This window comes from Dermacentor variabilis, chromosome 8 (genome assembly GCF_050947875.1).
Source record: "Dermacentor variabilis isolate Ectoservices chromosome 8, ASM5094787v1, whole genome shotgun sequence".
Taxonomy (NCBI): domain Eukaryota; kingdom Metazoa; phylum Arthropoda; class Arachnida; order Ixodida; family Ixodidae; genus Dermacentor; species Dermacentor variabilis.
Window position 1 is genome coordinate 72,843,620 of NC_134575.1, and position 27,217 is coordinate 72,870,836.

Below are 27,217 nucleotides of genomic sequence, written 5' to 3' on the forward strand. Positions count from 1 at the left end.
TAAGTACGTCACCAATGATCCGTTGTACAGAAACATCTCTGAAAGCTGATTAAGGGGGCGGTTTTACAAGGGCACATGGCATGTTTGGCAGCAGCTCGAGCGAGTTATCCATGGCTTAGGTATGTAAAGTTTCACCCCTTCCACCTTTTACTGCTGCCATAACTATAGTCTCTAAACAAGCGATGATCGAAGCTAAGCAAGCATAAACATCACTTGGTAGCTAAATAACTTATTATGCAGTAAAAAGTGGCATATAGGTGGTGAAGGGTGTTAGTTACCTATGCCAGAAGCAATGCCGCCGCTGCAATGGAGCTAGTTAGTGAAACATAGCTAGACGTGCTGCTTAGTAACAATAACGGGACACATCAGTAAGCAGGTAACAAAAAACAGCGAGTGTAAACAGGATGTGCGGGAAGATTCATTAGGTAAAGAAAAACTCTGCAGTCTCGCACTAAAGAATATTTAAAGTGTACAAATACGGATTGTAAAACACGCAGCGCATCAAAACTAAACCAATTGTAATATCGCATCTGCGGACACATGTTGCAACTAACACGGAAAAGCAAGTGGGCAGCGACATATCCCAGGAGCGGCCAGACCCCGTTACACAATTGCCGTTGTAACATTTCTTCTACCCTTGCAAGTTAACGCAGGACCACCTCGATCCAAACCGCAGAGGAAATTAGCGACCTAGCTATAACAAGACGCGCCGCAAGCAAAAGCACAAGTTCAAGTGAATAAAAAAATATGAAGAGAAACCTGAAAGAAAGTGTCATCCAAAAGCGGTATTGTATGATAGTTGATTCATTCAGAACTAAATGGCACGACTAGGATACAAGAGTCGGATACAAGCGCCATATAAAAGCGTCTGAGTATTCAGCTGCTCAGCAATGCGTCGCAGTAGCGGCCTGCGTCGGCAGGTTTGGATAGTCTACTACGTGCTTTTCTGCCTTCGTGGTAGCAAGCTGTGCAAATTGTGCCGCGCACTTACGCGGATATAGAACCGGGGAAGAAAATGTTTACATGAGCGCGCTCTCCCAGGAACTTCACAATATGTGCGGACACTGTTTACCAATGATGGATCACATATATTCGACAAGTGACCGATGGGAATGCTCCACAAGCTTAGAAACGGAGAAGACATGCGAATGTATGCTCTCTACGGAATTGTTGTTATTTTGCTGACATTAACCGATCAAGCAGTCTTGAAGAGGACAGACCCTTGTGGCGGCAAATCGGGTGAGCCTGGAATTTTGCGATTTGCTAACAATTTAAAAAACGGAGAGTAATGAAGGCTACCTTGATATCTTGGAGTTGGTTGTTGCTATGCTGAATTGTTTCAATATGAATATGTATAATGTGTTTTAGTGCGTGTGTGATCGATCGAATATTATAAACAGTTCGCGCGATTACTAGGTTCTGTAAGCTTCCGTAATCTATGTATGTCACCTTACACTGTGATGAAAGGGAAGAGTGGATCATCAATACTGTTAAAAACAATATTATGCAAGTTTATTATCATAGCGTTTTTCGCCGCCGCCAGTGCCATGCCCCTTTCTAAAAACCCTTCACTACCCCACTTGCATGCGCTGCTGCACCTGTGCCACTTTTTGGAGCTAAGTCACAAGTATTCACCAAGTGGGCAAACTACGCGGGGCACCTAAGAATGCGAGGAACGTTACTCGAGACATGGGGCTTTCTTGTTCCAAGTTCTACGGAAGAGTTAACTGTTAAGCTTTCTGTGTCAATGTACGTGACCTGTCACAAAGCTCAGAAATTGGGCATTTATTTCTTCACAATTATTTTAAGCATGTTAGCCCCGTTTAGCACTTGTTTATGTACATATGGAAGTGTACTAGCAAAGTTCGTCTGCTCTGAGCATGCAACCTAATCTGAGGAAGATGATACCCGTTCGTGGAGTAAAAAAAAAAAAGAGAACTCCCCCTCCTTCTACATCTTATCACTCGTTATGATTCGACCGCAATTTTGGCTCATAAAAATACAAGGGTTTGTCAACTAGTGTGACTCGGAAAGTTCTGCAAACTGCCTGAAGGTTTTGTACAAGATTACCTGATTTCGTCGAAAGTCACGCATCACATTTGATACAGCTTGAAGTTACAATGTGTCAAGCTAAAAAACATGCCCAGATTTTACACATAAACAACCAAGATTGAAAATTAACACAAGCCGCATTGGGGGACTCTCGATTATATTTGAACGCTTCGAGTTCTTCGCAATGCATGATACACGGGTATTTCTTGCGCTTTACTCTCGCCAAAACGCGCCCGCCAATGCCACCATTACGCCACTTTGGCTGGTTGCAATGAGTGCAGCTAGCAAGAAGTGGCACATTGTTTCCTAATATAAAGCGTTTTATGATTACCCAGCAGTTTTGAAATGTGTTGTTCACTGTCAGTTTGTTACCATACAAGGGAAAGGGATGAGAACGTTATACCAACCTCACCATAAAATGCTGACGCTCTCTTGACAACAGCAAAATTACGAGAACGAGCACATTTATTAAAACACAGTTCCATGCAGTGTCCCTGCTTACTGTACACAGTCTACAAAAATCACTGCGCATTTATTGAGCAGATATAAGATCATAGAAATAATAAACGAGCAATTCTAATATGGGACACGTTGGTTGGTGCACATCAAGTACAATGCCTCACACCCGCGTGAGTGCCCGCTACTAATAAAAACTTGAAAGCATTCATAAGGGAGAAAAACGTTCTGGTTATTTTTGGATACGCCCACTGTGTAGTACTTTGCAATCAGAGTATTCTTGTCCATAATATTCTTTCCCTACAGCTCCGTAAGTTCATAGGTCGGCGTACTCACTCACAAGTACACTGACTCAAATCACTCCACGCTCACTTCACAGATGTACAATAAAGCACTGATGAGTGACGAAGGACAAGAGTCATTAGGGAAAATTGAACAGCGGTGAGCGCCGGTTAACCTGATTATGGATGAGAGTCACTATCAGCGAGTGTGAGAGAACGTAAGTACATATATGAGTGGGAATGCGTGGACACGAGTGTGAGCGTAACTTGGTGTCCATAGGTTTGAATGCAAGTGACTATGAACGAACATATGTGAATGAGTGAACCTACGTGGAATATTTGCCAGCCTCGTACAAAGGACAAGTCATGACAACAGCGAATGCATACGGGCCAACTTTCGCGTCATCCTAAAATTCCCAATGTTTAGAGCTTGTTTGCAATTTTCGTGTCAATGCCAATAGGTTTAAGATTTATTGACCGCGTCTAGTTGAGGGTGAGACTGCTTTCAAAAGGACACAAATGCAGGGAGCCACCAATTTTTTTAGACACTGATTTTTCCTAACAGTCGGATACTCTGGAGTTACCCAAAGTGGTGCCACCCACTCAGAATCAATACATACCGATAACAAAATTCCAGCCATGACATTAGGTGAAGGTTTCATCAATGAACTTCCAAAACACATTCATTTGTCTGTGGTGCAGATCATTCTTGCTGCAACAGAGCAGAGTGAATGAGCGAGTGAGTGAGTGATTGAGTGAGTGAGTGAGTGAGTGAGTGAGTGAATGAGTGAGTGAGTGAGTGAGTGAGTGAGTGAGTGAGTGAGTGAGTGAGTGAGTGAGTGAGTGAGTGAGTGAGTGAGTGAGTGAGTGAGTGAGTGAGTGAGTGAGTGAGTGAGTGAGTGAGTGAGCGAGCTCCGAACATGACCTTGGCAATGAGGTAATGGTCGGAGCTGAGCAACACGGCCTCCCACTGCTCAGTATTACTTATTTCGTGATCTGTGTGATTTTCCGCTAGGCACGACCACATAATATGGAACAGATCCGCTTTTTTCTTGCAATAGTTACAAGTATTAGGGTATTGCTCCGGGTAGTAGTAGTGATAGGCTACGGGGTTGGGGTAGGTTTTTGTCCGAAGTCGTCTCCAAGCTCCTTCATGTCGCTTGCTAAGCGATTTGTGTGCTGGCAGGTACACTGCCCTGGCTAACCTGTAGTGCTGAGTTATTTCCTGGTAACTGACCATGCGATCCTTCTCGTATACTAGCGTGAGCCGTCCGGGTACTCGGTTGGCGAGTCCTCGAGCGGTGGTGTGGGCGGCATCGTTGCCGGGTAGGGAGGAGTGTGCTGATGCCCGAATGATCTGGATTGGTCGTGGGTGTTGGTTGGTGTCTAGTATGTGTTTTACGGGAGCCGATACACGACCTTTCGCAAAATGGCGCACAGCTGCTCTGGAATCACTACTAATGTAATGACAATGCGTGAAGGCTAGTGCCAGAGCGATAGCCGCCTCTTCCGCTGTTTCAGAGCTTCTGGTACGGATTGAACCACCAGCGCGCATTTCATCTGACGAGTCCACCACTGCAAGGGACATACAGTTGTGTTCCGTGTTCTGGTGCGTCGACATAGACTACGTCTTTGAAGGCATGGAATTTCTTATGTAGGGCTTTAGACCGCTCGGCCCTCCTTTCCTTGTGGAATTCGCGGTGCATGTTTTTAGGGAGGGGATAAATTTTGAGATAGCGCCTCTGATCGTGAATAATGTCTAATTAGTGCTTTGCATCGACTCATAGTTGCAATGATGCTTAGATTCTGGAGGGTGTTTCGCCTGGCAGCACTCTGAGCTAGCCTTTCGTATTGAGATATAAGGTGCGCTTCCACAAGTTCCTCAAGGGTGTTGTGCACACCGAGAGCTAGCAATTTAGCGTTGGCCGTTCTTATAGGTAGCCCAAGAGCCTGTTTATAGGCCCTCCGGATAATTCCCTCTATTTTCTCTCTCTCAGCCGTTTTGAGGCAGAGGTACGGGGTGATGTACGTGAAGCGGCTGAGCACGCAGGCTTGTACAAACCTTATGAGGTTGGCTTCTTTCATGCCAGAGCGTCAGTTGGCCATTCTTGAGATGAGTCGCATCGCCTGCTGAACGCACGCTTCTAGTTTATGAATTGTGTTGCCGTTGCGTCCGTGAGCTTGCATGAAGAGGCCGAGTACACAGATGGTGGCCACCACCGGGATAGCGCCTCCTCCGGCTCGGACAGTCATTTCTGGGGGTGGTGCAGTGTCGGATTTGCGGTTTGTAGGGGCTCTGAGTAGGAAGAGTTCTGATTTTTGCGGGGAGCAGGCGAGGTCTCTGTCGATCACGTACTTTTCAAACATGTCTACAGCTTGTTGTAGCGTGGTTTCTATATCTCCATCGCTACCTTTAACCACCCACAATGTTATGTCATCGGCGTACAGACTGTGGTGTAGATCTGCAATCTGAATAAAATTTTCCGGTAATCGGATCATTCCTAAATTAAACTTGAAGGGGGACAAGACTGATCCCTGCGGTGTGCCACGACGTCCAAGAGGGATCTTGTCCGATTGCAGCTCTCCTATTTTTAGCTCCGCTGTGCGGTGGTTGAGGAAATCTTTGATGTACTTGTAGGTCCTCTGGCCTACACCTAGGTTCTGCAGATTTTCCAGTATAGCATGATGCGCTATGTTGTCAAAGGCCTTTGTAAGATCAAGGCCCAGGACCACTCTTGGATATGTGGTCCGGAACCTGACGTTTAAGCTGAAGCATGATATCTTGCGTGGAAAGTTTTGACGAAAGCCAATTATAGAGTTCGCTAATAAGTTCTTGTCCTCCGCAAAATTGTGGAGCGGTTAAGTATAACGTGCTCCATCAGTTTTCCTGCGCATGAGGTCAGAGAGATCGGGCGTAAGTTCTCGAGCTGTAGTCGCTTACCATGTTTAGGTATGAATATTATTTCTGCATGCTTCCATTGCGAGGGGACAGAACCAGTTTCCCAACAGCGGTTTAAGTACTCTGTTAGGGCAGTGATAGATGCGTCGTCTAAATTTCGTTGGGTCTTATTTGTTATGCCATCGGGGCCTGCGCAGATTTAGTTCGCAGTTTCAGCAACACGGCTCGTACTTCAGCCTCTAGAATGGGTGCGTCTAGGTTAACATTCTCCGGATCAGCGTATGGTTTCTGGGGGATATGTGCATTTTTGCCTATGTACCGGGTTCTGAGCTCTTTTAGGAGCTCGTCGTTCATGCCCTGGTATTGGTGACTGATCTAATTGAGGTCTTTCCTCTGCTCGGATTGACTCTTATCCGGGTCCATAAGATATCGGAGGAGATTCCACCTTTTGGCTAGACCGAGTTGTACCTGAATGCTGTCGCATACCTTCTCCCAAGAGTGTTTGGTTAATTGTTTAGCGTATCTTCAATTCCATTGGTGATTTGCGCGATGCGCAAGCGGAGTGGACGGTTTAGTTTATTATTCTTCCAGCGGGTTTGCATGCACTTTTTGGCTTCCCACAAGTGTAGGAGGCAGCTATCCACCTCGACCAGACGAGAACAGAGCAGAGAAATTGTTCAAAGTGACTTCGCAGAACTTCCTATAAATTTTCAATAAATATTCAATTTTTTAAACAGTGTATATTATGTTAGTATTTTTCACTAAGATTTAGTACCTTGATTGTTGACTGCAGTATATTTATCCACTTAAGCTTTGCTGACCGGAGAAATGTGGAAACCCTGACTATGCTGTTGATGTGGAGAGCTCATAGGTAGCCACTGAATGGTAAATTGCCACATTTACGCTGCTGGGAGCAGCCATAAGATCCAGCCACACATTCCTTCCCGCACCTTTTACTTGTCACAGGAGTCTTTGCCACTCGAAAACTTATCGAATTTGTTCCAACTGTGCACCTCAGGTCAGCTACACCTCTTTAATACCACTACTTCAACGAAACCTGTGTTTCAGGTGTGGTGACCACTTCCAAAAGTGCCGCAACAGCAGCCAGAATTCTGGCCAAGTGCGGAAACAGACTGGCCTTGAAATTCAACATATCTGCTGACGCCGTCCTCAAGGTACCCAACAAAACAGTCCATCACTGGCTATATATTATTGACATTATGAAAGAAAACGTGAGGCGTGCAGACTGGACGCAAGAGAAGAGAAGTGGACAACACCAAGAAGTGAACTGCACGCCTACCTTTTCTTGCAGAATGAATCCTTACCAATTAGATCAGCTTTCTGTCGTTTTATTATTGGCAGTGAACGTTTGGTCATATCAGTGTAGATTTTCTGAAAGTACGCACGTAAACAGCATCGCAGAAAAATGACATCTTGCTTTTCTATCACTTTACGATACACTTTTCTCTTACATTCGCGTTTTTTTATTATAGCCTACTTTACTTGTCTGTACATATTTGTTAGGTTCTTTCATTTACAGCCCACAGGTAACCAGGTCATCAATCCAGCCCATCGTTTTTCCCGCCACACACATTCTAATGGCTTGTATCTACCACGCGCCCATTCCACTACGTATCAACGTTCTTTTTTTTTCAATACACAGCCCGTGAATGAAATACTCTTCCTTCTGACATCGCCCTCATCACTGACATTTCTCGTTTCAAAGCTGCCATCAAAGACCATCTTTCAAGTCATATTGCCTAACCTGACACGCCGTTTTTTCAATGTGCCCACCCCTCATGCAATGTCCTGTTCAGGGGCCTTTGAGGTAGAATTAATAAATAAATGAATATGTTTTCTAACAGTCAGTGTGATTCACTGTTAAAGAGAACACGAAATTATCATTTCGGAACTGGCTACAGCTCAGTTTTGACACCCAAGGCATCGGCAACAGCGTTTCTTTACCAATATAGCTCTACCAAACGTGTCGCATTAAGCACTTCATTTCATATGAAGAAGGAAGCTGGGCTAACAAATGGGCACAGGAGCATAAGATTCCGATTAGCGACAGTGAGGACACACAATGAAGTGAACACGTGCCAATGAACGATGCCGAAAATCCCCGCTCCGCACCGATGTTTTCACGCCAGAGAATTCCCTTCCTCGAAGGTTGCCTGCGTTCATTCCAAAGTGATGAGCAGTTGCGGGCTGCTAATGTTACGACAACTTTGAACGTATGCTTCAAGCTCGCTTGTTAATTGTTATGCGTAACAAATACGCGGAACAGCTGTGCTCGTGCATTGAACGCCGACGCTCTTCTTCTTATAGCCATCTTGTTTTCCTGCTTGACCATGTATAAGTCACGCCCTACAAAAAGAATACAAAGTAAGAAACTTCATTTCCTTGACTTCTGCTGCTATTCTTGTGCGGTCGCCGTGGTCGATAGAGAATTATGAAAGCTAGGACTCTTTCCAACTCTTGCAGCTGTTCTTTTTGACATGCACACGTGTTGCAATTGAAATGCCGCTTTCGAGTGAAAAGACTGTCTTTCCTCTGTTTTGCTGTGTATGTAGTGCTTGTTGGTTTATAATCGCAAAAGCTTTTCACATAGCTGTTGGCGTACATCGTAACTTTCTCATGCTGATTCAAAACGCGCGAGATAACGGCACAGTGCACCCTAATAAGCTGCCTTGAAGCGAATACCATTGCACTTTGTATCCTGGTATGATGTGGGGACCACGAAAAATTCCAGCAAAGGGCGTGACAGTCAACAAAAACTGTCAATCTAATCTGTCACAATCTAGACTGTCAACTAACCAGCAAAGCAACACGATATGCCGCACGAAGGAATCTCTTTAAACTATATTGTCAGTACCACGAGCGCTTTGTAAAATGTTTCGAGATAAGCATGTCTGCATCTCCAAAGACGAACTGCGCGGCAGCTTACGCCGTGTCTTCTATTTAAAGCGGTAATCCCACTTATTACCATGTCAGGTATTCTACTCCATGTACTGAAGCCTAGAATTCGCTTTCTCGGTGAGTTCTCCAAAATGCACGCGCATAAAAAAGATGCCAGCGCGATGATCCAGGTTATCGTATTTAGTCAATAACGGCAATTCACCGTAACTTGAAGTAGTTCCTGACTGCAAAAGAACCCTAGCACGAAAGACAATATTCCTCACCTATATTCCTTGTTTTTTTCGCACTTCAATTAGATGAGTGTACGGCTAATCTACAGCGTGATTTTCGCACCTGAAATTGACAGAATTTTAGTTTGACGCCTTTGTTTTAACACGGGCTCCCCCCCCCCCCCCCCATGTGCAGATTCTACCAAAATGCTGCATCATTGTTCATCTCTGCTACTCTCAAGTTCAGGGCACTGTCAAGGTGAGATATGACCTCCATTTTGTTATTGGTGGAAGGCAACTGACTTAATACTACACCCGTCTGATAAAGCTTCGAGCTTTGATATGTAAACTGGAAGATAATTTTAAAAATCCGACGACACCGAAGCACTCTTTATGGAATTGTGAATGCGAAACATTAATGTCTATTTGAACGCCGATGAGCAGCCCTCCGAGTTATGAACTCCCACGGTCAAGCGAACGCGTTGAGAGAGAGAGAGAGAGAGAGAGAGAAAGGCAAAGGAAAGACAGGGAGGTTAACCAGAGATTGTCTCCGGTTGGCTACCCAGTACTGGGGGAGGGACAAGGGGATGCGATAGGAGAGAGAGAGAAGGATAAAAAAATTAAAAAGAAATTAAACAAAAATCAAACTACACACACATGCACGTGCACACAAACTGTTTCTGTGGGTACTGTCACGCAGCCCGCAAAGGCGTTCCTAGGGTTATACAGTGCCACCGCACAATCCTGCGTCACACAGTGAAGTCACAATCTGTCAGAAAGTCCGGTGTCTTTTAAATACCGCAGCAGCGCCTTCATAGCCGATCGCGCTGATGTTCGCGTAGGCCAGCTTCCAAGGATCTTGTTTTCTGTCATTGGGCGCTTGTCCAGTTTGTCAAGGGTGGCTGAGATGACTGCTCTTTGCGGGTTGAAACGAGAGCACTGACAAAGAAGGTGCGCGATTGTTTCATTGCACCCGCATAAGTCACAAAGTGGGCTGTTGGACGCGTTGAGACGCTTGGCGAACGCCTCCCAGATAGCACAAGATCGCTGCGCTTCTATCTGCGACGACATGCTACCTTGTCCGACTGCCATAGAATCTAATGGGGGCGCTAACGGTAAATTTGATCTCCCCGCTGTCGTCACGTCGGGCTCAGTAATACAAATTTCGGTCCAAGTACCATATGTTGTCATAAAGCAGAGTGCACAAGTCTGCCGTCAATGAAGCGCTGGCTTATCCAAGTAAGTAAGGTGCTCGGGATCTGGGCGCGGGGTCGTAAGGTCAAAACTGACTATCACGAACGTTATTTCTTTGGAATTTATTCTGTTTTTATACATTAATTTCCTTATAGCGATTACCGAGGCGAAGAGTGACCGCAGGAGAGAGCTTTCACGGGCTAGGAACGAGCGAGTAACACAGGCTTAGGCGAGTGAGAGAGAGGGTGACGGGGCGTCACATTGATGCCCTCTCACCTTACGCGCCACCTGGCACGCCAGCGCGGCCACAGCTGTTTCCTTTCACCAACTCTGCTCCGTCGAGGTGCGCACGTGGCATGGCGTCGCAGCCAATGAGAATTTAGGTAACGTTTCGCTGCTACAGACGCCGCCCTTTTCGCTCAATGGGCCATTTGATGCTTTCGCATAAAAAAACAGGCTCTCATCAGTTTCATTAACGATAGATACATCCAACCGTCATCACAACGAAGTCTGCGGGACGGGAAGTAGATTTTGTTATAAGCGGCACGTAGTTCATTAAAATTGGAGAGCCTCTAAATGAACTGTTGTGACGACGAACGCGCACTCCCTCACCGCTCGTAACGTATACTGAAGCAGTCACATTCGGAAGTGGTGACGTGATACTGGCGAAATGATGCTGGTGCCCGTGAGCAACCTTGTCGTATGTCAGAAATCATCACGGGATGCACTTAGACCCGAAACAAAAGGCTGCCGCCACATGGCGGAGAGGCTTTCGTAACGCCCTTTGCCTCTCCACAGTGATACAAAGAAAATGAAGAGGCCGGCACTTCTGCTGCACAAAGTACTCCCGCGCGGATTTTCCTTGTGTTTCGCACCTCACATGAAGTGGAGTCCGACTCCATTACCATTCCAATAATGTCACCTTAAAAGCACGCACCTTGCTCACGATTACAATACGCTTTGAATAAACAGATATTTCAAATATAGCGCTTTCATTATATCCAGGATTTGTTCCGAAAGCATCGCATGTTATGAAGCATTCTAGTGTTTCAATCGTAAAGAAACACTAAATGAGTATACTAAACTAGATGCACAAATAAATATTCTAGGACCGCGAGAACAGTAGGTTTACTACTCAAAGAGAGTTCAGGTACAAAAACACACAAACGAAAGAAGGATGACGACGTCATGGACTTCTCGGTAACGCGGAAAACTGGTAACGCGGAAAACGCCGTTTATTTTTCGATCTGCAGTGTAGATGTTAGTTGAACGATGTAAATATGTTTGAAACATTAATAGGTGAGCGCGATCGCAATTTATACGACGGCATTTGGTGGTAAACAGGCCACAAGTGGGGTTTAGCAGGGAAGAAGTTTGGGAGTGTTGGTGGGATGCATTCAGACCGGGATACATAGCGCAAAAATTACACAGGGACAAGCAGAACACAGGACGAGCGCTAACTTTCAACAATTCATTTATTGCAGCTGGTGAGTATATATATACTCACTGGGACGCCACTACAATAGAACACACTGAAGGGAAGGGGGAAAAGACAGTCATGTGACTATTATGCCCAAAAATTCAAGCTCTTTCCTTGATAAAAATATGGACGGCGTGCTAACGCACTCGTCACCTGCTCTGGCTATCTCAGCTGCTTCCACAATTTCCCTCGTAATCTTATTCTTGTGGCGATAGACAACAACAGTTCGTTCATGAACGAACTGTTGTTGTCTATCGTCAAGTCAAGTCAAGGCTTTTTTTCTCTTTATTTGGCCACACCAAGATAAGTGGTAAGATATGACATCAGTGATGATATTGAGCTCTGTTCGAGAAAAAACCAAGGTTCTTTGCGCATTTCGCCCTGATTTACCGTGCGCTGCAGCTATAGGTCCTCGATTGTCCGAGCTGCAGCGGCGCGTCCTACACTCCCGTCATCGAGTGCACGGGTTGCAAGGCGAGCCGTTGTTGTGGCGCAGTGCACCTTGCCGGTATAAGGGTTCAAGTCGGTGCGGCCCGGCAACGCAACACAACCGGCACCGCCTGCACCTCTTCAGTGATGATGCCGTGCACCCTGTCTGAATCGAACAAACCTATTGTAGTGTTCGCACCCATATACGGCATAGTTATATAGTCAATGGCGTTTTGTATATCTCACACGGAGGCCACAGGACTCGGCGTGATGCAAACTCGAGCGCGTACAAACGCATTCATGTGCACCGCCGTGCAACGAGCTACGCCACTTGGGGCCCTATAACGTGAAACTATTCTAATATGTTTAATAATATTTGGGGTTTTACGTGCCAAAACCACTTTCTGATTATGAGGCACGCCGTAGTGGAGGACTCCGGAAATTTTGACCACCTGGGGTTCTTTAACGTGCACCTAAATCTAAGCACACGGGTGTTTTCGCATTTCGCCCCTATCGAAATGCGGCCGCCGTAGCCGGGATTCGATCCCGCGACCTCGTGCTCAGCAGCCCAACACCATAGCCACTGAGCAACCACGGCGGGTAAAATTCGTCCTGGTCCGGGACTCTAATATGTTTCTATTGCAAAATCCTGACGTCAAATTTGCGTAACCGCAGACGGAAGGATGGGACGGTCACCGCAGGGTTGTCGTAACAGACCAATCAAACGCTCTCCTCGTTCATAGGAAGCCCCTTGTGTTTTCTTGATAAACGAATAACATTGCCTACAATGAACGGGTTGTCTTATCTAATTGGCTGACAAGAGGTGAGTAGCAGGCTCAAGTGCAGAGGGATTCTATGGGGCCGAGCCACTGCACTGAAAATCGATAACCGAATGAAGAGGGTGGTGCCGGCCTCTGCGGTTGGCCCGCTCGTCGAAAATCGCGGCGGCATGTAACGGAAGCTTAAGAGTGACGCTGAAACGGATTCTCAGCAAAGAATATTTGGCAGAACAAGGTTGTAAACGTGCCGAAAGTGCTCGAAAACATCACACGGCCACGCAAGAAGATTTATTCATCATCATCATCATCTGCCTGGTTACGCCCGCTCCAGGGCAAAGGCCTCTCCCATACGTCTCCAACAACCCCGGTCATGTACTAATTGTGGCCATGCCGTCCCTGCAAACTCCTTAATCTCATCCGCCCACCTAACTTTCTGCCGCCCCCTGCTACGCTTCCCTTCCCTTGGGATCCAGTCCGTAACCCTTAATGACCATCGGTAATCTTCCCTCCTCATTACATGCCCTGCCCATGCCCATTTCTTTTTCTTGATTGCAACTAAGATGTCATTAACTCGCGTTTGTTCCCTCACCCAATCTGCTCTTTTCTTATCCCTTAACGTTACACCTATCATTCTTCTTTCCATAGCTCGTTGTGTCGTCCTCAATTTGAGTAGAACCCTTTTAGTAAGCCTCCAGGTTTCTGCCCCGTAGGTGAGTACTGGTAAGACACAGCTATTATATACTTTTCTCTTGAGAAATAATGGCAACCTGCTGTTCATGATTTGGGAATGCCTGCCAAACGCGCCCCAGCCCATTCTTATTCTTCTGATTATTTCCGTCTCATGATCCGGATCCGCCGTAACTACCTGCCCTAAGTAGATGTATTCCCTTACGACTTCCAGTGCCTCGCTGCCTATTGTAAATTGCTGTTCTCTCCCGAGACTGTTAAGCATTACTTTAGTTTTCTGCAGATTAATTTTTAGACCCACTCTTCTGCTTTGCCTCTCCAGGTCAGTGAGCATGCATTGCAATTGGTCCCCTGAGTTACTAAGCAAGGCAATATCATCAGCGAATCGCAAGTTACTAAGGTATTCTCCATTAACTTTTATTCCCAATTCTTCCCAATCCAGGTCTCTGAATACCTCCTGTAAACACGCTGTGAATAGCATTGGAGATATCGTATCTCCCTGCCTGACGCCTTTCTTTATTGGGATTTTGTTGCTTGCTTTATGGAGGACTACGGTGGCTGTGGAGCCGCTATAGATATCTTCCAGTATTTTTACATATGGCTCATCTACACCCTGATTCCGTAATGCCTCCATGACTGCTGAGGTTTCGACTGAATCAAACGCTTTATCATAATCAATGAAAGCTATATACAAGGGTTGGTTATATTCTGCACATTTCTCTATCACTTGATTGATAGTGTGAATATGGTCTATTGTTGAGTAGCCTTTACGGAATCCTGCCTGGTCCTTTGGTTGACAGAAGTCTAAGGTGTTCCTGATTCTATTTGCAATTACCTTAGTAAATACTTTGTAGGCAACGGACAGTAAGCTGATCGGTCTATAATTTTTCAAGTCTTTGTCGTCCCCTTTCTTATGGATTAGGATTATGTTAGCATTCTTCCAAGATTCCGGTATGCTCGAGGTCATGAGGCATTGCGTATACAGGGTGGCCAGTTTCTCTAGAACAATCTGTCCACCATCCTTCAACAAATCTGCTGTTACCTGATCCTCCCCAGCTGCCTTCCCCCTTTGCATATCTCTTAAGGCTTTCTTTACTTCTTCCGGCGTTACCTTCGGGATTTCGAATTCCTCTAGGCTATTTTCTCTTCCATTATCGTCGTGGATGCCACTTGTACTGTATAAATCTCTATAGAACTCCTCAGCCACTTGAACTATCTCATCCATATTAGTAATGATATTGCCGGCTTTGTCTCTTAACGCATGCATCTGATTCTTGCCAATTCCTAGTTTCTTCTTCACTGTTTTTAGGCTTCCTCCGTTCCTGAGAGCATGTTCAATTTTATCCATATTATACTTCCTTATGTCAGCTGTCTTACGCTTGTTGATTAACTTCGAAAGTTCTGCAAGTTCTATTCTAGCTGTAGGGTTAGATGCTTTCATACATTGGCGAAGATTTATTATACGGAATTAAATCCATGCTCTCCGGCAGGTGCGAGCCGCCAGTGCCTGAGGAATCGGTGGCAGCCATCTTTTATTCCTTTCGGAACGGGGCAGCCTACGGCTATTTAGGAGAAAATTCAATTTTGTTCGGCATATTAATACATCTTTATCGCGTACACGTCACTTTGATGCGCGAGCTTTTGCGGTTTTGTGATGTCGCGTGACAGGCAGGCGAAGCGGGTGCAGCCCGAAAACTTTTGACCAACAGCCGAGGGCTAATGGCGAGAAGAAGGGGTCGAATCAGAAATAACTGTTTTTCTTTTGTTTGACCAAATCATGCATAATCAGTGTGCACACGCCATATCAGATGGGAACCTATCACGGTTTTCGTGATGTCGCATTACAAACAGGTTAAGTGAGGGTGGTCCAAAAAAGTTTTGACCAATCGTGTAGCATAATCGGACATGGACCAATCATGGACCAATCGTGAATTGCATAATTGGAATCGAAATGTTTGGAATAGCTTTACGTTATAGCGCCTTTGGATACATGAATTCTCTCTTCCTCGCCATCGCATTCAGCAATGGAGAGGGAGAGCATGCAGTTACCCGGACGCCACGGTTCTACCACTGCACTCGTTGTCGCGAAGGCAGTGCCCAGCATGCAGCACCTCGGCACTGCAACTCGTTAGCGTGAACACTTTATTTTTTTTTACTTCGTAATACGTATATGTAGCAAAGCGCAAACGCATGTGTTATATAATAACTGCGATTTTAAACAAGTATGTGGCACTTTGTAACAGCCGACCTACGTAGAGTAGTAATCTCATAGACTACATCTTAAGTGCCAAGGTCTCTCAGCTAGTTCGCGGCAATTCCCTTTCTTGTGGCTTTCTGTGCCAATCTGCCTGTTTAAAATCGTAATTCTTGCTTCAGCTGCGAACAGTATGCTCTATTCTGTAACTACATCGTGGCATTTTCATTTCGACCAAGATCTAACGACACGTTCTAGGCGGTTGGCGGTCTCTCGCTCCAAACCACATCACAACAAATCACGGACACCAAATCCAGCGTCCCGAGCTGGTCACCTGCAATCTGCTCCCCCATGCACGCAATCGTTTTTCGCACTCTCCCCATTGCTCGAAAACGCCACCAGGTCAAGAGAGGGTCGGGAAAGCCCACTGTCCAACGTGTTGCCGCTCGCGTCATGCCAATGTGAAATTCAGGGGCATAGTAGCGAAGGTTATAGAAGCAAACGGGGCTAGAAAAGGCACACAAAACCCGCTGGCACAGGACTCTGAACTGACCGCTCAGTGTCCCGTTTGCAGTGCGGTTTGTTTCCATACCATATACCGAATAGTTCACGTAGTCGCGTTATGAACGATTACGAAATTCGAGAGCCTAACCCACCTATGAGGAGCGCAACATGCGTCTTGTTCCGTACTGCGTGATGTTGCAGGGCTCCGGCGACAGTGACTTCCCAACAGTGCGGACAGTGATCCGGTCGCATTCCCCTATTCCGCAAAACCTGCAAATTCGCGTGTCGGCAGGGTGAGAGGCGGGCCCGGCCGCTTAGCTGCTTTCAACTCCCCCGCCTCCCTTCGCCTTCTTTGACATTCATTATGGCTAACGGTTAGGATTCTCATCTGGTCGCAATACTGACGCGATCATTTTTCTGAAGAAACATAGTCGGTCGTTCACTTTTGGGGATACATGTCACGAGATGGCACGAAACTGTAGCACCAGATGCGCAGGCGTCCACGGGCGACAGCGTTCTTGGCGCTGTGCTTGGCCCTGTGCCAGAGATACGATGCAATTTGTCGAATCCTATACTATACCCGAAAATGAACGCCTGAGAATGCCGGCCCTGAATATATTGAAATTGAGTTAAGACGCCTTCTTACTGGTCCTAATGCGTTTTTTTCAGAACAGAAGACGATGCAAACGGACCTCGTTAAGTGCGGAAGGGCTTATTCACTTTTCATGGCTTCAGCTTTTCCGGTAAGCTACCTTGTCGCAAACAACAGGCTGTGTTGTGCGTGGGCGCTCGTGTGCGCGTGCGTGTGTGTGCGAATGTGGATGTGGATGCACCGTCACCATAAACCTAAACGCGAACTGCGAAAGGTTCAATCCATTTCGTCAAGTGCTCTGTGACAGCCTGGAGAAAATAACGGCACAAATATGCTCACGATGTCTGCCGATGGTAATGCGATTAGCATTCGAGCAATATAGTGACTTACAGTATTTCCGAAGAGAAGTTTACCTAGTATCGGTTGTTATTTTGAGACTTCCGTTACTTTCGCTATGGTTCACCTATTCCAGTATCCTCCCATGTTGCTATGGCACTCGCTTGACAAGGTCGCCCATGAGAATGGTGGCGCGACGACGGTTGTACAAGAGCGACGCACTGACAACTGAGGAATTATGTGCACGGAACGACAAAGTTGGTATGACAACAGCGGCATGAGAACATGGAGATGACCATACTTTAATGATGACGCTGACTTAACGACGACAGCTTCACGACGGCGACGAGAGAGCAATTGGATTACGACAAGTGTGTGATGACGATGGCGTGACGACGACGGTATGACGTCAAACGAATGACAAAGCTGGTATGACGACAATGACACAACGGCGACATGGCGACGGTGGCCCAACAATGAATGCATCGTAGCGGCTTTGAGAAAGACGCAATGATGACCATGCCATAAAAACGGTGCCCTACTGAAGATTGAATGACGACAGCGTGATTGCAATAGAATGATGAAGAATAAATGAAGTTGATGGATTGAAGAAAGCGGCGTGACGACGAACGGAATGACGACAATGGGATGGCGCTTCCGAAGGGATGGCGGTGGCAAAACGACAGAGACGATGATGGCATAATAATGGCATGACAAGTTTGTACGACGACAGGATATTGACGAAGCTGGAATAACGAACAACGATTGCACGATGGTGGCTGTCAGATGACGATGCAATGAAGACGACGACATAACGATGACAGAGTAATCACGATCGAATGGCGACAGCATAATTACTTAGTAGGATGAAGATTTATCGACGTCGATGGAAATGAGAAGGAGCTATGACGACGACGACACGACGAAAATGGGATGTCGTAACTGATGAGGATGGTAGAACGACAGCGTGACGACAACGACGTGACGACAATGGTGTGACAACGATGGCATGACGACGACACCATGACGAGAGTAGGATGCAAAAGTTAGAAAGACCACGATAGAATGAACGCGATGGAATTAGAACCACGGTATGACATCGATTGAATGATGACGACTGTGCGACGAATACACAACGACTATGCAAACATGACAATGACATAAGTAAATCGGATGACGGCCACTGCATGACAGTCCATGGCGTAACAGCGACTGCATCACGCAGCCTGTATGACGACGAGGCGTTGACAACCGCATGACGAGCGGTAAGTGACAGGACAGGAATGACGAAGGTGCAACGAGTGCATCACCATTAGGAGCATGTACAGTCGCCCACAAAACTTTACCGACAAAGGAATATGAGAAAAAAAAGTCGCAGTTCTGCCTGAGAGGCGAATCATCGTTTGCGATAGCAAATTAACGGACAGCTATACGAAGTAAGGATAGTAGTATTATCAGCCGTATAAACTTGTAAACATAAGCGTATTAACTAAATTAACGAGCACGTTGTCACGTGCGCAAGAGCAAACATGAACACATCGATGACCGCGGAAACTCGCTGTCAAAACGCTGGAGTGAGGAAGCGCGGCAGCAGCAGCGAGCGAATTGACCTTCCTGCAGCGTCTCTCATCAACGCGAAGTGAGCCGAGAAAACGCCGCGCGCAGCGGACTCAGTACCCGCCGTAGATGGATTTCAAGATACAGTGTCCCGGGCAGCCGCGCACTGCCACCCGGGCCGCCTGGAGTAGAAGACGCGCCCCCTCCTACCCCTCCCTCCGGAGCCTTGAGCGCTAGTGAAGACGGCGCGCTTCCTCCCCGCTTCTCCTTCTTGCGAGCGGAAAATTAAAGGGACATTAAAGGCAAATACTAAGTGGAGGTAGACTGTTTGAATACCATTTCAGAAAACTCGCAACGCTTCTTTCGTGGAAAAAAAGGCTTAGTTTACGAGAAAGTAGCGTCTGAAAGGTCCAAATACCTTTTTCGATATTCAAATCTCCCGCCACCCAACCGGGGGTGTGGTGACGTTGCATACGCCATCGCCACCCTTTGCTGCGGTCCGTGAGTAAAACGGCACCCCACAGACGGCGTTACAGAGCCAACGCAGAGTGGTGTATTCGCCGCTGCAGCTGCTTTTTGTTCAAGTGGCGTAGACCGTTCAGGAATCCCACGACATCACATGGAAGTTGAATGCTCTGCTACTTGCAGTTTATGCGAGTTCCGCGAGCGAGCAAAAGCAGCACTACGCGATAAAGAAACTACTGCAAAGCGAAAGTGTGGGCAGCGCGGAGTCGAGTGAAACCGAAACCTTTCGACCGCCGGCGTTGTCGTCAAGCCAAATTTCAGTAAGTTATTTGAAAAAAAAAATGAAAAAGATCTATAGGAGTAGCATTTTATTACGTCTTATAATACATATAAGGAAGGTTTTTGCAATGGGTGGTTGATTATTGTATAGTGACAGAACCTGAGGAGTGCTTTCGTCGTCGGACAAGTATACTTGAGTGTCCCAGCGGATTCTCTAAACGTGTTCTGCATTTGCCTCAAGTTTTCGATTATTAAGGCACTGTTCGCTGTAATACTGACGCGCTAGAGATTCTCGAGCACTAATCCATCACTTTAGTTTGACTTAATATTCGCCTTTAGTGTCCCTTTAAGCGGCGATCGCCGGCTCACCATCGCACGCTTTTACTCGCACATACAGCATACGGTGTGCGGCGACGATTTTATCACCCTCGGACTTCATACGGAACCTCACGGGGACGGCGACGGCGAGGGCGACGACGGAAATGCGCCTGTAGTGTCCATACAACAGCTGTAGCAATAAAATCTTAAGGTCCCAGCAGCCTCACAGCGGAGCCTGGTGTACGGATTTCCAGTCGCTGCTAGTATATGTGAACAACGTGGTGATGTCCGGTTTTACTAGCTACATTTACAGACTGCTCGGAAATTGAACGTTTTACAGGAGCCCATAGTCTGTAAACTTTTGTGGTGACGATATCTAGCAGCCCAAGCTATTACACAACTTGGCCCACTGGGTCGGCGTAGAAGGCGGGACCACCACGGTATGAAGAAAGGCCGGTGACAAGGCTGAATTGTGTGAATGGATTGATAGACGAAAGGATGGATTCAAAACACTTGAAGTAGGCAAACAATGCTAATCGCATTAATAACTGATCAGAACTCATTTTACGCGTAATTACGTGGAAGTGCGACATGTGATCACTCTGCGGCCCGTATGCAAGCATGGAGTAGTCTAAAGCGTACGTTTTGAAGACTTGAGCCACAGTTACGCATGCAGGTCAACCTTGAAACGAATCAATTAATTAGAGTAGTTACTCAATCATTCGCGTTTGAATTTATTGTCATAGTAGATGCGTCTTTGTGTGTTTGTGTGTTTGCGTGCGTGCTTGCGTATGTGCATGTAAAGGCAAGAGAGAAAGAGGCAGATAAGGATATTGGTGCAACCACGAGACCTTGCTAATAGACCGAAGTGTTCTTGTTACACCACTGGCACTGAAGGAGACTGCATAATTTCACTGAAATCTTAGTCATGAAAAAGCGTCTGGGTAGGGCTGCTGAAATTTTAAAGCTTATTATTCAACTGCCTTTGTCTAATCACTTTTTCTAAAGACGCCTCTAAGGCGAGCACAGCGTAATTATATCAATTTCATGCTCGCATTTCTCTTGGTACATCCATCCATATTTTGATTCGCATTCAAGTACATTAAATAACTTTAGACGCTCGAATGGTACACGCTACCAGAACTACTTACAGACTGAATTGCCAAAACTAGTCTGCCTAAAGTACACTAAATCCCTAGCACTAGGTGTGCAGCTTGGGCCCTATAACGTAAAACTATTCCAATATATTTCTATTCCAATCTCCTGACGTCACATTTGCGTAACCGCCAACGCAAGCACCGGGCGGTCACCCGCAGGGTTGTCTGAACAGACCAATCAAACGCTCTCCTCGTTCATAGGAGGTCACTTTTGTTTGCTTATAAAACGAATAACATTGCCTACACTGAGCGGCTTGTCGTATCTAATTGGCTGACAAGAGGCGAGGAGAACACTCAAGTGGAGAGGGATTCGATGGGGCGTGCCACTGCACTGAAAGTCGATAACCGGACGAAGAGGGTGGTGCCGGCGTCTACGATTGGTCGGCTTTCCCTTACTTAGCTTACGGTGGCTGGTCGAAAATCGCGATGGCACGCAACTCAAGCTCAAGAATGACGCTAAAACGGACCCTCAGCAAAGAAGAGTTCGCAGAATGAGCTCGTAAACGTGCCGATAGTGCTCGCAAACGTTACACGGCCACGCAAAAAGTTTTCTTACACGCAAATAAGCCCATGCCCTCCGCCACGTGCCAGTAGCCTGCGCCTGAGCGATCGGCGGAAGCCATCTTTTATTCCTTTCGGAACGGGGCAGCCTGCGGCTATTCCAAAGAAAATTCAGTTTTGTTCGGCATATTAATGCATCTTTATCGCGTACACGTCACTTTGACGCAGTGAGTTCTTGCGGTTTTGTGACGTCGCGTGACAGGCAGGAGAAGTGGGTGGAGCCCGAAAACTTTTTACCAATAGCCGAGGGCTAATGGCGAAAAGGGGTCGAATCAGAAATAACTGTTTCTTTTTTCTGTCAAATCATGCATAATGAGTGTGTACACAACATATCAGATGGGGAGCTATCGCGGTTTTCGTGACGTCGCGTGACAGACAGGTGAAATGGGGGTGGTCGAAAAAAGTTTTTGACCAATCGTTGAGGGCTGATAGCAGAATTAGAATAGAAAAGTTTGGAATAGTTTTACGTTGTAGCGCCCCTTATTACGTGTAGCAGCACTTTGCAAGCGTGTATGGAACGAAGTAGTTGCAAAAGGACGCCATCTGACAGGGACGTGCGCTAACTGTGAAAACCAGAAAGAACTACTACGGTGGTTCGTTCAGGTTCTCAATTAACAGCGTACGTGTCCTCTTAAAATATGCATATCCCTGCGTGTCCTAAGATAAGGATGGCAGCGTCAACATATCTTTCTTTTTGTAAGTTTACCTGTGTGATTACAATCATAGTCTTGCTAGTAATAGCTACGTGTACTTTAATACCGCCAGCCTCGATGCGTTTCTATATGCAGGAGGTGCTAAAAGTTTCCGTAGAAGATGTGGAAAGAATGGGTAAGCAGATTCAGGTGAGCATTCTGATTTCATTGTAGCTTTTCCCGTAAAGAATAATTTGTTTCCTCAAAGCGCATTAAGTAATGCTTACGCTGCGTCAGTGCTTTGTCAGTCAGTCAATAGATGCAATAATGTTACTTCGTTTTCTGTATTACGCCTGCTAGCACCGACACTGGTGTTCCTGTATATACTCCCGCAGGGAGCAGAGTTGCGCATAACTTTTCCGGCGCCGCTCGCACCGCTATTCGCCGAGAGCGATCGCGTGGTACAAAAGGACGTCAGACAATCAAATGCGCGCTCCGAAGCCAACTTTACGGAAACGGCGCCGACTCGTTTCTGCCAGTGCCATCGAAATTGCAATCAGCAGAGCGTCGAGCGTGCGTAGCAACGATCGGCTCGGGATTGCAGGTACGGTATTCGAGGATATTAAGTTAATGACTTTGGTGAAGTGCTGCGAAGCAGACCATTTTGACACTTGTATTCCGGTATGATGAGTTGCAGCGCACCAAACTGCGCAAATCGCACGGAAAGTGACAAAGCTTTTTACGCGCTGCCGTGCGGACGGACGAGACCGGCCGGCTCCAGAAGGGACCAGGATATGCGAGGTCCGTTCGCCTTGTTTACATAGGTGAGTTCGGCTTGTTTACACTAAAGCGGCATTTATCTCGAGTAACACGCCTGTACACGCTGAAATGCGTACGCGTGCCATGAGAGGTTGCTCACTTCTGCAATTTTTGGTGTATATCTGCGGCGCGACACCGTCGCGGTACAGAGAAAGGACGATACGTCTATGTCGCGCTGCACACATACGCCAAGAATGTTAACTTACCAACTCGCTCAATTCGCTCTGTTGCTTGTACGATTGTTCTGACTATGCAGCTCCAAAAAAGTGTGGTCAGAATAGAGTAAATACTTGCAGGTACAATTTGCCCGCTGCACCCTGGCTTTTTTCTGCTCCGTTTTGTTTTTGTCGGCGTTCTGATTTTTCATGTCAAGTCTATTGATGTGCTGATGTTCATTGTTTTGTACTAAGCGAAAACACCGTGTGCTCCCGCTTATGAGACTGCTGCGATAGCGTCACCATTTGCCATCATCAATATGTTTCATGTTCGATCAGCCTTAGTCGACGTGAGGAATGAGAAATTATTTTTGTGCGTTTATTAAGCGCTGTGTTAAAATAAATTAACCTGAGTAGTATGAAAAGATAAAGAATAATGTACTGTCATAATACAGTCTGCAATGTGTGAATAATTACTTTGCCAGTTTATCATCTTATGTCATTAGTCCAATAAAAATAACCGGTTGTTACTCTTAATAACTTGTTGCCTTTCCAGTGGCATAGAATGCTGCACCCCCCCCCCCCCAAGACTCCGAGAACCAGCACTCATTACCTTCTGCCACCAGCCATTGCTCATTCATTCCATTGTACGAAATAAATTTGATCTAGAAACTCGTGCATATTGAATCTTTTTCCACTTGCAGATTTGCTGCTGCGAAGGAGCTGTTAATTTTGCGGTATCGTTCGTAAAAATAAGCTTTGCATTAGATGTGCACATGTGAACATTTGGAATGTGTTTAAATTTACGTGTCTGCACCACATATATCGGAAATGTGCAGCTGCTGTGAACGACGTGTACTGATGAATGACGGTCAACGGTCACTGGCATAATATTGCAGGCACGATAGTTCTGTTGGCGATATTCATTATTCGTCTCGTTTCGGCAGCTAAAATGTGCTCACATAATTGTCTACCACACGTGTGTGAAGTTTTATTTACACACCCGTTAAAACATTTCTTGCCTCCTCGAGAAAACTTCATATGCATGTTGAGAAACATTGCACCGCTTTTTGTTGCTAGGTAATGCGCGTTTGACCGCGAACTTTTGAGCTGTTCGAGTCACGGGCGTCGTCAGGATTTTATATCGAGGGATCGAGGGGCGTCCTATCCTTTATATGTACGTTCGTGCGTGTGTTTGTATATGTGCGTGTATATATGTGCACGCAAACTAAAAATTTCGAAGGGTTGGCACCTCTCCGGCTACGCCAATCGTTCGAGCTTAGCCTGCATTGAAACGTGTAATCTTGCTCAGCGCTTGCGTATAGTTGCCGCACGTGGCTCGCAACCAGCGCACATAAAATTGGAGGACGCTTGAGCGTCGCCTTCAAGAGTGGAGCGCGATAGCGTTATCGCACCGCGTTCGCACCACCTACCCAAACGGTCTACGCGAGCCAAGCGTCGCGATGGGCACGCGACGGGCCGAGACGCGACGCGCCATGAAGGCGGACGCGATCATGGGGCGAGTGGTGCGCCACGTGTCGGGGCAGCGCCGTACATTGCGAGGAGGGGGTCTTGTGTGTTTGCCGCGAGATGGCTCTGCGTGTGCACATGGTGCACAAGAAATGTAGCGGAAACGTACTTCGCTACTCGTGAAACTGCGACTTCTGTAACTTACATGGTCATAATTACCGATATACACCGTGGTATAACTTTCTACGGCGCGTTTCTAAGCCAACACCGCATTCACTAGAGGCGATTTTGTCCAGTTTTGAACGATCGAACTTGTGGTTGAGCACAATAAAGAAAAAGAAGCTCGCGGTTGAGTGGTATCGTCTCACACTCCGGAGACCCTGGTTCGATTCCCACCAGCCGATCTTGCAAGACGTTTTGTTATGTATGAAGTGCCGTCTGGGATTTATCGCTCACGGCCAACGCCGCTGACGCCGACACCAACGACACCGGCTTTTCTGCGACACGAGCTCCTTAACGATGTCGCGTTAAAAAATAACCGGAACACCGCGCGGCATTTGCCTCCTGCGCGCGTGGGGAGTGTTTCCACTGCAGAGCTGGATCGTAAACGGACCTATGCGCAACTCTGCTCCCTGCGGGAGCATATACAGGACTAGCCGAGACCTTTGAGTGGCGCCCTCTCGCGTGTGACGTCAGAGGGGGGACATCGTTGCCGCTCCACGCGCGCGCTCGCTACGTTAACGCAACTAGGCGCAATTCTTGCTCGAGTTCTTGGATATAGGATAAAGGTACAAAGGCACAATAAAATGTTCACAGGCGTTCTCGCGTTTTCCTTTTTTTTTGTTAGAATAACGATATTTATATTTCTACGCTGATAAAATTCTGTCATCTGAGGTCCTGCGGTACTCTGAAAGTGTGTCGAACAGAAATGGTCCTTTGCTAACTTAACCAAATAATATTTTTGCGTTAGAAAGTGATAACGAGATTTACTTGCAAGAAAATATTGTAAAGCGTGCTTGCGATTGCGAAACATGATAAACCCTGGGGCAACTAATGTGTGGGATAAATAGCCTGTCATTATAAAATTATACTTTCCTGGTCGAAAAAAGTTTGACATATGCAACACCAAGCGACTAGAGTTGTGAGCAAAATTTAAAATTTGTATTCAGGTACAGTGCCACTTAATCAGCGCTAAATTTCGTGAATGAGTCCTGCTATCGTGCTTAATTTCAAAAACCGCGTGGAATATTATTTACTCCCTCGGCGCTTTGTTTTATGACTGAGTCACGAGATGTCGCTACCCGTGAGGGCTGTGGTTATATGAAAAAAATTATAAAACAAAAGACATTCTGCCATTCTATGTGCCAAAACCACCATATGATTATGACTCGCGCCATAATGGAGGACTCCGGATTCATTTTGACCACCTGTGGTTCCTTAACGAGCACTTAAATTTAATCATAGGCGGGCGTTTTCGCATTTCGCCTCCAGCTAAATGTAGCGGCCGGGGTTGAATCAGCGACCTCGAGCTTAGCTGTGCAACGCCATAGCAATTGGGCGGGTGGCGATATAGCTGATACATAAATTATACAGCGTTTGTTGCCTTCCTGATGCTACAATTTATAGAACTCATTCTAGAAAAACAATATAGACGGTAATTGGTGAGCACCATGCTGCGCCAGACGCAGTTAGAGCGCGAGAAAACGCATGAAGAGGAAGCCGGCGCGTAGCAGACGACAAAAATGGATCCCCCATCTGACGTCACCGGAGCGCCGTTCGCAGCACTGGCATCGATCGCGCACGAGGCTAACAGCCACACGACAAGAAATGCCCATGCACAGGTCTGGCAACATGAAGTCGGCGGTCGTCTTTCTCAACTGTTCGTTCCGGTGGTCGCGATTCATGTAGTGGGCAGTGGTAGTCCTCTTGCCACAAACGATTGTGATTATCCCACTACTGGCAATTTTGCAGTGGTCAGCCAAATAATACTAATCAAAGTGTACGTTGCACTTTAAGGGCAATGCAGCTATACTTCCAGTGATGTCTTAAGAACACTTCTAAAGGTGTGTGTAAGGTTCGCGGAGTGCCAAGACTCACACTCGTGTATAGCAGTACCCTTATGGAACCCTGCACCGCAATAGCTTTTGCAGCTCCTGCGTAGCCTTAGGCTGTATGACCATACATATCGATCAGGCGATGAGTTGGTCAATCAACCAATCAAGTGGCGATAAAGGTTTTCAAGGGCTTGACTATTGATATTCGTTGTCTTACTCTCTCACCCGCATGACCACAGCGTTGTATCGGAGCGGACATTCCACTGGACAAGCACATCATGTTGGGCATGATCCGTTACGTCAGAGGCATCTTCTTCGTTACCTGAAGACGCTCCTATTCTGGGGACTTTTCATGGCAGCAAAAATGAAACAACGGTGGTGGGCACGAAAACGGTCTTCATGACAGAAATTAAACTGGCTCCAATTTTGAATCGCCTTGACTTGCATGTAGAAAATATTACGTCTTCCCATTCCGCAGACGTGAAATTTATCAATCTACTCATGATCGCGGCTAAAAGCGGCTAAAACACATGCATCTAATGGTGTTGTAGTCGTTTTATTCCAGCTCATGGGTTCCTGTCAAGCGATACAACATGGATCCCGTGTGGTAGGCCTAAAAGGAACGCATTTGCTTAGCAGACAGCGCGACAAATGCGGTGAAACATTTTCACACTTCGTACTACGTTCATGAATATAAAAATTTTCTATATTCTTCTGAGGAGTACATCACGTCTTTGAT

General features: G+C 46.4%; 1 protein-coding gene across 2 annotated transcripts; it reads left to right on the forward strand.

The window, feature by feature from the left end:
• The first annotated feature begins 930 nt into the window (after positions 1-930).
• Positions 931-26,887, forward strand: LOC142591102 (uncharacterized). 2 transcript variants are annotated; one of them, XM_075703488.1, is made up of 6 exons: positions 931-1,239; positions 6,757-6,863; positions 9,013-9,075; positions 16,758-16,826; positions 22,137-22,190; positions 26,718-26,887. In XM_075703488.1, the coding sequence occupies exons 1-6, from the start codon at positions 1,107-1,109 to the stop codon at positions 26,802-26,804; spliced, it is 513 nt and encodes a 170-aa protein (XP_075559603.1). In that variant the 5' UTR covers positions 931-1,106; the 3' UTR covers positions 26,805-26,887. The 2 variants fall into 2 exon arrangements, with proteins under 2 accessions (XP_075559603.1, XP_075559604.1); XM_075703489.1 differs by lacking the exon at positions 16,758-16,826.
• The last annotated feature ends 330 nt before the right edge of the window (positions 26,888-27,217 follow it).

Coding starts and splice junctions, on each gene's coding strand:
- LOC142591102 (XM_075703488.1), top strand. CDS start 1,107: ATGGGAATGCTCCACAAGCTTAGAAACGGAGAAGACATGCGAATGTAT. Junction 1,240..6,756: donor CCCTTGTGGCGGCAAATCGG/GTGAGCCTGGAA, acceptor CCTGTGTTTCAG/GTGTGGTGACCACTTCCAAA. Junction 16,827..22,136: donor TCATGGCTTCAGCTTTTCCG/GTAAGCTACCTT, acceptor TTCTATATGCAG/GAGGTGCTAAAAGTTTCCGT.